The sequence below is a fragment of the Notothenia coriiceps genome, unplaced genomic scaffold (genome assembly GCF_000735185.1).
Source record: "Notothenia coriiceps isolate Sejong01 unplaced genomic scaffold, NC01 NC01_scaffold00001443, whole genome shotgun sequence".
Lineage (NCBI taxonomy): Eukaryota > Metazoa > Chordata > Actinopteri > Perciformes > Nototheniidae > Notothenia > Notothenia coriiceps.
The window spans coordinates 249,798-260,344 of record NW_011334144.1 but is presented as its reverse complement, the minus strand read 5'-3'; the positions used below and the strand labels follow the sequence as shown (position 1 = coordinate 260,344).

Here is a 10,547-nt window from a genome sequence, read left to right as displayed (position 1 = left end):
GCTGCACAAGACATTTCTGTTTTTTTTTTTTTTCAGTTTTACAACTGTCTTTTGGAGAAACAACTTGGGCTTAAGTTCTCCTCTTTTGTAATAATTGCATTATTATTTAGTAATAATGCAATGTTAGACTACTGGTAAAGTCCTGTTTTCTTATTGTACTTAAATAAAAGTAAAAAAGTGAAAGCATCAACACATACTTTAAAACAAGTTAAAGGACTCATTCTGCATATTGTTGTATTTTAGTCAGTTAGCATCCTGTTTCTATGATGCCTCTTTACCATTTTTACTGCACTTTTGATTACTTTTTACTTTGAACTTTCAGATTAATATCACACGATTTAATCAGATTAACATACCACACTTTTTTTACCAGACTTTATCAAATGTATACTGAATTGTATATTAGTAAACAATCAATATTTATAATCCCAAAAATTGGCACAATGGGAACCAAAGGGCCCCAGCACTCCCTTTTCCAGCTTTCGAACGTGAGAGCTGCGGAGTGGTGCTGCCCTCTACTGGAGGATGATGAGTATTGATGCAAACGAACCTTTTTTCTACATGTCATGTTTATTTGAAGAAAAATAAAGGTAATTCAGGTTCCACTTACGAGGTGACTTCCGTGGCTTTCTGTCACACTTCTTGGCCTTTACGATGCCTGGAGTTGGCTCGGTTTTCCTCGAGACGGAGAGACGATTCAAGGTGAACATTAATGGTGTTTCAGAAATGTTTCCTAAAAAGCCTGCACAATTATTAACATCACTCAAAACACGTGATTGCGCACATGCAGATAAATTAGTGAGTTGTTACCGTCTGACTGTTTTTTTTTTACTAAAACACCAACAACAAAGCCAATCAGAACTTGAGATCATTATTTGATAGCATTTTAGGCAGCTTTGATGGGTTTGGTCTTTAAGCTTTAAATAATCTTAATATATTTTCATGATTACCTTACATTTTGAATAACAGTGTGGTTTTCTCACGGTGAACCAAAGAGTCGTAGATGAATTTCCTTGGTAGCCTATTTTCATTGCATTATTTGGGTTTTCGATTATCGACAGTACACCTTGAGGTCACACACTGTAATGTTAAGTTGCTATCTGCTGTATCAAAGTTTAAAACATCTCTCTCGTTTATTATTTTATTTATTTTGAGAAGCAGATTATTGTTCTTCCCCCGTTTCATGATCCCATTCTCATTTCTTCCTAAAATGTTGTGCACCCACAATGCAGTTTTTCAGAATACAATAGACCCAGTCAACATCATTGTCTTGGCAAGGCTGCAAAATATACAGAAAAAACACACAAAAACACAAAAACCATTAACTCAAGACAAACAATCACTTTAATGGAAAAATGTATTATAATTGTACCAAAAAAAATAGACACAACAGGCACAGCATATCTGACATTGTACACTTTCATATCAAAGTGTGTAGGCTATTTGTTGACCACATTGACTTCATTGGGATAACATATTATTTGTAAATATAGTTTCTGGGGACCTTTATAACTTCACCTAGCAGCAGCTTTATTCTTTTCCGGTCAATTAAATAGGCTATCGTGAATCTGTGTGAGATTTTTTTTTTTTTTTAACATAGATCAAAGTTTTCTCTCTGAGTTTCAGGGTTAATCAAATAGTTTGGATAGTAAATGGATTGTGAGTGGGTTTGAGTTTCGGGACCTTTTGTGTTACCTTTGAAGCAGTTACCAGACTCGCATCGTGACAGCAGCACACCCGCTGAATTAATAATCACATGTTGGATGGTGTGGAAAACGAGCGCACATCTTACGCTTTCCTTCTGCTTTTGGTGCTGCAGTATGGAGCAATCACTGCCCAGACTTCACTTCTTTGCGTTTCACCGTGACACAGCTCGATCAGACCAATGTATTCAGTAATAAAGACAGTCATGTGCTCGGCTGTCAGTGTCACACACACGCGGACATTTAAGGTGATCAGGATTCAAGGTTACCATCAAACTAGGAATAGGCCTACAATTTACAATCAAAAATAATATCGATAACTCAATTATGTAATTATTTTACATTTTGTACGATTCGCAGCCATGCTGTGCGTAATATAACTGAGGAACATTTGCGGTTTAGGATTTATGGGATGTAGACTATAAAATTGACATGACTAATCCAGTCACGTTATCACCCGATCACTTTTTAATTTAACATGTTTCTCCGGAATGGATCAAAAGAATAAAATCGATGGCAAACTGTAATTGTTATTAAGAAAACGTTATTTAAATGTAAAATGTGACACTGATTATTTCTCAGGCCATAGGATCTAATCCTGTAAATTGAAGACAACGATTAAAAAAATTATGGAGAGCAATTTGTAATTTAGACTGCATCAATAAGGAAATATGTCATGACTTTATTGTTGCGTTTTTCTAATTAGACAAATAATCAATTCGTAAGCATACAATATCTTTATATTGTTGAATAAATGCTCCTTTGAATTAAAAGCTGTATTCGTTCAGGTCAGAGGGTGGGGGCGTGCCGACGGTCTGCATCTCTCATGAGTTTTTGCGTAAAGCAGACTAATGAGGGATGAGATGCGTCTTGTTAGGAAACATCACATGTTTGTGCACTCAGCGGACCCAGATTCAATTATTGGACGTCAGGACAAGCAGGAGGATCACTTTGGAGAGCTAAACGGGCAGAGAGAGACACAAGCTCTCTCGGGGAACACGTATTAGGCTACTAGATATTTAATGTGTCAGGCATTTTTTTGGGAAAGATTTGGATAAGACACTTTCTTGCTGAAGAGTGGAAATGGAAGGCTTGCTATTCGTTATTCTCCTGGTTTGTGCCTGCGTGGTTTTCCAAGCTGATGGACGCAAAAGTAAGTGCTTCAGAGTTAGTCAGCTAAGTTATTTTATACTGTCTTGAACATTTAGTCTGACTACATTTAATGAAATGCAGGCTTATCATGTGTTTCCTAAATGTACACCTTAAATTAAAAATATTCACACTAAAATTAAAAAAATGTTTTAATCTTAATGGCCTTGGCTTTAAAATATATATAGTTTTACAGTGGTTATTAAGGGTTTGATATACGTTTGATGCTCAAGGTCTCACAGTTTCTGTTTTACCTGGTCTCAGATCTGCACTCAGAGTCCCATGAGTTTAATTAAGGCGCGAGACTTGGCTAATGGTGTCTAATAGGATTCAAAGGGGGGGGGGCATGTTTTCATCAGTCGTCATAACTATGAAAATAACAAAAGTTGTATTTAATATTACAACTGTACATGTCGTTTCAAATAATTATTGTCAAGTTCTGAGCTGTGTATCTGCATCTGCTTACAGCAAAAAGTTTCCATAAATCTCTGGAATATTTTTCCTTTAATTGAATTACACCGATGGAATTAGTTGTTTTTCCTCTGTTCATGTCATCCCTTAAAATATGTGATTCATGCTTGAGTCTACATTTAGACAGAAGGAAGAAACCAAGGAATGGAGTTAAATAAAACGGTTTCACATACAGATATGGCTATCATATCTGTTTCTTAGATATTTAGTTTAAAACTGCAGAATAGCCATAACAAGTTTTACCCTGGAAAATTCCAGAAGTGTCAGTTTCCCTCAGGGATCCAAACTACTTTAAAGAGCCCGGGAGTCCTAACATGTGTTTTGTTCTCTCTTGCCAGCATATGCTGACATGTTCCCCCACAAGCATGCCATGGCAGGGAAGATACCATTTCCAATTCCACCAATTCCTGGCTGGGATCCTGACACCAACCCATGGGATGATTACCTCTACCCTCCATTAACCCCAAAGCCAAAGGAACTCATGCACCACAAAGGTGAGTAAAGCCATTTTTTCTCCTCTCAATTCATTATGTTATTTCTTTAATATTTGTACCAACACATCTACTTTTCTGCAGGTAAACCAAAGGTTCGTCTGACCAGCGACAGTCCGGCTCTCAATGGCTCTAGCATCACGTTCACCGCAAAGCTGGAGTACCCACCATGCCAGAAAGAGGATGCTAATGGGGACCTTGTATGGGATGGTCACTGCGAGGATGGTACGGAGCTCGAGGCCTCAGGTGCTGCCAAAAAAAAACAGACCAGGCCAAGCACAGACACATTACATTACATCATCTTCCTCCACAAAACACCACGGCATCATATCAGACAGCAACAGCAAACAATATTAGTCATTCAAAATTGATCTACAGGCAATGTGTAAAGCGGCATTAGTTCATTTAATGGCCACTTGGGGGCAGCACTGTAAACGCTAGGTCAACATATTATCAATTTATAAAGTTAATATAGTTAATATGCTTTTGCAATTGAAATATCAAGGAGACAAAGAGCAACATTAGAAATTATTTTGAGTTGTTTTTATCTGTGTCCTTACAACTCTGTTTTTGTCTCCTGAGGAAAATATCTGGCTCTTTACTAGCTAAAGGTGTTTATCTGCTCTTCGGTGCAATGGATTTATCGTGGATATTTTGCTGAAAAACTGTCTGTCGTTGCTAGAAACATGGGTTGTGTGACTGAACCAAAACATTCAATTTACTGACTATAGGACCGAAACAATAAGCTGCAAGGTGATCCATAGAGTTCAATGTTAGGGGATAGGTATCTATGTGATTTGTCACATTACATGATGCATCACAAGGGGTAATTTGAACCATTGTAATTTAAAAAATGTAAATGAGTGCAGGTTTACTTTTTTAAGTTTTTGAATAACACAACTGCACTCTCTTCTCTTCATCAGCCAATGGACAGGTTCGTTCTGGTTACGTTTACAAATGGACTTCCTGGTTGGACGACTACGGCTTTGGAAAGTGTCCAGATGCGACGAAATGCAACGTGTTCCCAGATGGGAAACCTTTCCCTCAGAGCAACGACTGGAGCCAAAAGAGCTATGTCTACGTGTGGCACGCAATGGGTTAGACACGCATGTCTACAGATTTGCACACATTCATGTTGAAAAAACAAAAATAAATAACTCATTTTGTTTTCAGGCCAGTACCAGGAGACATGTGACGGATCTTCTTCCAGTTTGACCATCGACACCACCAACATCCCTCTGGGGGCAGAGGTCATTGAGGTCATGGTCTACAAGAAACGTGAACGCAGGAAGTACAGCCCCCTTACTACTGACAACACCGTCTTCTACATCACAGGTGAAGACAAACACACATGATTAGGCACATTTAATTTATTTACCTTTAAATAATGTGACAGTAGCAAACACAAAAAGAAACAGAGAATTGTTTACCCTAACTCACTCTTTCCCTTAGATAAGATCCCAGTGGCAGTCGGCATCTCCCAGAAGGTTGCGGTCAACCAGTCCCAGAATGTTTTCTTCCGCGGTGAGGACGTGGTCTTCACAGTACAGCTGCATGACCCCAGCGGCTACCTCAAAACCGCAGCCGCCATTGACTACATCTGGGACTTCAAAGATGGCAACCAGCTGGTGACACACCGCGATGTGACCACACACACCTACAGCGCCCTGGGGAGCATGAGTGTGAAGATGGTGGTGGAGGCAGCATTCCCTGTGGAGTGTCCGCCTCCCGCTCCCACCCCAACACAGAGGAGCTCCACTTTACCACCTCACTCTGGTACTGGAAACGAGCACAGAGATATAGCCCTAGGTGCACATGGTACATAACACAGGGTGCCATTAAGAAAAAGTATATACATATCTTTTTGGTATTTTTGGTAAACTGACCAGGGCGATAGGCTGTTAACTTTGATCAAGACAACGTAACACTGCTGTCACACGACTAGTCCTGAAGTGCAGTTTGACTTTGATACACAAGACAAAGCAAGAAGTGACTTTCCCTGCACCGATCATTGAAGTGTTACCTCACGAAAGTAGATGTGCCATAACTGTAGTCCTGTGTCTCTTCCTACAGACGCTCCCACACCTCCGCCCGGTACTCATGCTGAGACTGTCAAGATGGAGACCACCCAGGGTGAGTGTCACAGCTGTCAGTGTGTTTGTTTAGGTGTGTATAAGAGTGAAAGAGAGACTGAGGGAGTCCGTGTATCTGAGCAGGAACACATTAAATATACATGAAGACCCAACAACTTGAAGATAGAATACTAGCCTCACATACACACATCCTCATCCATTCAGAGGTATTTCTTATCACTTTCTTCTTGTTTCAGTGCCACCCAGGACCAGCACCAGCTCCAGGACCAGCACCAGCAAGCCCCTAACGTCCTCCTCTGCTCCCATTGCCACTACAACAGGCGTGCCCACCACGGAGCCCCTACCTCCTTTTGTTTCCGGTGCACCAGGGTCTGACCCCACGGCCCTGGCCTGGCTTCGCAACAAGCGCAGCAGCAGCAACAGCAACAGCAACGAGTGCTTCCGCTACGCCCATGGGAGCTTCATGGGCAACATCAGCATTATTGGTAGGTGGGGGGCTGCAAGGGGTCACAAAAGTTCAAATTAGAACCGTAATCTGTATTTTCAAAGCAGTTCAATTTTCAATTGCTGTCTGTCACGTGTCATTTACGATACCAGCACCAGATGGCGCCAAAGTCAGGCATTTTTTTTAATTGAACACTTAGTGGGTTTAAAATATATTTGGAGATTTAAAAAAATAAAACATTGGATCAGTTTACAATTTAACTTTCATAATTTATTTAGTTGGTATGCAGTTGTGGCCTTGTTTGTCGGTCGGTCAGGCCACTACTTTGGTCCAAATTATAATAATTTATCCATTGAATGTATTTCCTTGTATCATTATTGGTCTCCTAAGGATAAATCTTAATGTTTTTGTTACCATCATTAGGTTAAAACCTCTACTTCTCCTATTTTCAAAAGTGAATTACCAAATACCTTCAGAACTAATGACGTAATTGACCTTTTTACTTTTTGAACATAATCTAATAAAAAAAAAATCCAGAATAATTTATCCATGTTTCTGCTATAGACGAATTATAGTTTTATATCAAAATTGTCATTATTATTATTATTATTATTATTATCTACTTTTTCAGCTTGTATATGTTGAAAAACACCCACATACACTGACACCATCATCTTAATGTTGCGAGGAGATGATTATGTACATCTAAAACCACTACATGAATGTTTTCTCCACAGAGCCCAAGCACACACTGAGCAGCGAGCCAAACAGCCGCATTGTGGAGGTCTCCGCTGCCAGAGTGACCAACACCGACATCAGCTTCCTAGTGAAATATCTGGGCAAGTGAGTATATCATTATTATATTATCAACTTTGTTAAACAGACTTAGTTTTTATTAGTGTTTTCCTGACTGCTGTGAGACGGCAAGAGCTGCACTACTGCTGTGTTTGGTCTGCCTCAGTCTGCTTTACAACACATGATGCACACATTAAGTGGTTGTATTTATTCCCTCTCAACCTTTGGGTGAGATCTAAAATTGTAACTTTAAATACAGCTTTCAAGTGTTTAAACTGACTCTCATATGTATGTACGGTATGTATGTCCGAAACTCCATATAAATTATGTTTTAAACATTTCTAGCTCATACAAAATGATGAATACAACAAAAGATGAATGACTGTCAGTTAAATGGTTGTTTTTGTAGATTATGATTACATTATGTTAATATTAAGTCACAGTCAAACATTCACACTCATAAGTTTTCAAGGAAATTAGATTCATCTTTGTTAAAGTTAAGTATGAAAAAGGATGATTATATTGACCTTCAATGCCCTTGTCCTCAGCATCCCCACTTCAGCCTGCACCATTGTGTCAGACCACACCTGTACTCAGGTGCGCGGCATCATGTGTGACGACGTGCCGCCATCATCGCAGTGTGAAGTGCGCCTCATGCGATCGTTTCCAGAGCCGGGCAACTACTGTGTCAACATCACCCTGGAGGACTCCAGGAGCCTGACCCTGACCACCACCACCGTCACCATCAACAAGTCCCAGGATGCACCTGGTCGGTTACACAAAGATATCTTGACTATGCATCTTCACAATCTTTCTCTTTTTCTTGCAGCTTTTTAGGAAGTGGACATATTGATGTTTCCGGTTTGGGTTCATTACTGTTCTTTCCATCCTGCAGTGTCCAAGACATCACACCCTGTAGAGGTGGTGCTCTCTTCAACCGCCGTGCTGGTGGCTGTCTTTGCATTCATTGCCTATATGGTCTGCAAGTGAGTAGTTTGTGCCTCCACATACACACTAATTTCTCTCTGTTAACCACCAAATATTCCTTCCATCCTCTCACCCATTATCTCGCTCCTCCCTCTCTCCAAGGCGTCACAAGGTGTACCGACCCATTCGTAGGCCCCTGGTGGATGATGCCTTTGGCCATGCTGGGGTCGGAGGTCGCATGGTCCGTCTGAGGGAGGCTTTCTTCCCCTCCAGCGAGGAGAACCACCACCTGCTGACTGAGAGACGCCCCCTGTAGGCTCCATGAAGCTGCACCAAAGCATTTCAGCCCTTAATGCTTAGTTTAATCATTAAAAAGTCAAGATAGCAGAATCATTTTCATGTCTGTATAGAAATACTATTAAAGGAGTTCTGTGTCCTAATTTAGTTGTTAAATGTTGGGTAAAGCTACTGCAGTGTATGATTGGCAAGGAGTTCTCAAAGTAGGCTGTGAAATATCCAAATCAGGCACTGCTCCTTTTTATTTCCTGTTTTGTGTTTTGTAGTTGCTAGGAGATGAACTGGGTTCAAGTAGTGGCCGTTTATTGTTCAAATGAATCGCTTTTGTGCAAACTGTGTGGCAAGTGCTGCTTATAACAGTTAAGTACGAATTCCTTGAGATGGTTTTCCAATATAAAATGTATACTACAGTGACAAGTGCATATCTAAGGTAATAATGTAATGTTTTTTACTATTCAATAAAATTACTATCTCAAGGTTGAAGCATTTGAAAGCCTGTGATGTCAACAAATCAACCATGGCAATTTACCTTGAGTGTATCCTTGACAAATGTTCTATACCCTCACCGGTATACATATGGAGACATGCGTTTCCTCGTTTGCTTAACATAACACCAGCTCTTATAGTCGTTTCCAAAGTACACACTACATATAGTACCAATTCTAAAAGGTCTTTATGTAGTGTGTTTGAACATGAGAAAAATAAACACTCAGAGAGAGGTGTCTACATTATTACCTTAGATATGTAAGACTCTTTCGAGGTGGTTAAAGTGAGGATGGGTTGTTTGGAAGGGACTGAGAATTTCGAATTTTCTAAATCTGGAGTTACCTTCAAGACACAACAAAAAGAAAGTGGGCTGTTAAAGTGCACTTTTTTTTCAAATGCAGTGCACAAAGCAAATGAGAGTGCTTCTCAAAGCTGTAAAAACGATTACGGATGGAGGTTGAACACCTCAGAAATTCTAAAATATATTGACATCCAGTCAGAATTCAGTTTTTTCCCGATAAAAAAAAAATCGTCTATCTGTACATATAAAAGTTTGTTGCTTGTGTTTTATATTCACTGTATTAAAAGTATGCCATAATGAGTATGTTGTATATTATACACAATTATGTACCGTTTATTGCACAACATACCGTCGGGCCACAATGTTAAAAACCCTCAAGGTTTCAACGCAAGTTTTGATAAGAATGGAAGAGCATTGAGAGTTTTAGACTTAGGTCTTATCATTAATCTTAACCTGAGAAGGAACATATCCAATTGTAACTAAATAAAGTCACCGACAGTGCGTATGATTTCAGGTTCCAGCATCGACCAAGAATAGACCGTTGTGCCACAAAGCAATCTTCCTTAAGACATTTAATCCAATAGATTTCTTCCAAAATATAAAAGCCATATCCCACAAGAGAAAGTGTGTCAGTCCCCTTAAAAAAGCAAACAGAAAACACCAATATTTCATTATTTTTTTATTCAGAGGCATTTGACAAGTGGAGCTGTGTGTGAAGGGGAGGTGAAGGGGCACAATCATGGTTGCAGAGGAGGTGTAGGGAATATCATGCTGAAGTTAGATCACTTCTCCAAAAAAAACTCAGAGACCCAGTCCCTCATCTGTCTTATACCAGGATGTTTCACGTTACACAGCCAAGAAATGCTAACAGAAGAAACTAGCTACCAAATCAGCGAGAGAGTGTAGCATCTGTAAAAGACGAAAGGGAAAGAAAGACAGGACTTGTATCTATTTTTGAAGTCTTACAAATCAGAAAGAAAAGGCAAGGCCCTTTTATTTTTTAACTGTATTTTTTCTCATTTTAACTATTGAATGCAAAATCAAACACGTGATTTGACCTTTCTCACAAAAAAAACCCAAGCAAAAGTTCAAATACATGTAAGCCACACCACCAAAAATAGAAAGCAGAAAGAAATAACCATCGGTTGAGGATTTCAATTAAGTCAAAAAGAGTACATATAAAACACTGGCAAAGAAAATATTTTTGATCACTTTTTTTTTCTCGATTATTCTCTCAAGTTCTAAAGAGTACATGATTTTAGTTTACGTTTTCATTCATATCTGGGGGGGAAGCATGGGGAGGCATAAAGAAGGGGGCGGGGGGCTAAATTCTAACAAATAGAAGAATGCCTCTACTTCAAATACGTGTCTAAAGAGGTAGATCAAAAC

At 39.4% G+C, this 10,547-nt stretch overlaps 1 protein-coding gene across 2 annotated transcripts; it reads left to right on the top strand.

Moving 5' to 3' along the window:
* The first annotated feature begins 2,649 nt into the window (after positions 1-2,649).
* gpnmb (glycoprotein (transmembrane) nmb) lies at positions 2,650-9,392 on the top strand. 2 transcript variants are annotated; one of them, XM_010789205.1, is made up of 12 exons: positions 2,650-2,856; positions 3,662-3,817; positions 3,899-4,039; positions 4,738-4,911; positions 4,988-5,149; positions 5,267-5,590; positions 5,888-5,947; positions 6,144-6,392; positions 7,090-7,195; positions 7,696-7,916; positions 8,043-8,133; positions 8,237-9,392. In XM_010789205.1, the coding sequence occupies exons 1-12, from the start codon at positions 2,787-2,789 to the stop codon at positions 8,388-8,390; spliced, it is 1,908 nt and encodes a 635-aa protein (XP_010787507.1). In that variant the 5' UTR covers positions 2,650-2,786; the 3' UTR covers positions 8,391-9,392. The 2 variants fall into 2 exon arrangements, with proteins under 2 accessions (XP_010787507.1, XP_010787499.1); XM_010789197.1 differs by having other exon boundaries at positions 3,899-4,060.
* The last annotated feature ends 1,155 nt before the right edge of the window (positions 9,393-10,547 follow it).

Bases quoted from the DNA above. Each gene is read 5' to 3' on its own strand.
- gpnmb (XM_010789197.1), top strand. From the start codon at position 2,787: ATGGAAGGCTTGCTATTCGTTATTCTCCTGGTTTGTGCCTGCGTGGTT. The intron at 7,917-8,042 runs GTCGGTTACACA...TCCATCCTGCAG, and splicing joins CAAGTCCCAGGATGCACCTG to TGTCCAAGACATCACACCCT. The intron at 8,134-8,236 runs GTGAGTAGTTTG...CCTCTCTCCAAG, and splicing joins ATTGCCTATATGGTCTGCAA to GCGTCACAAGGTGTACCGAC.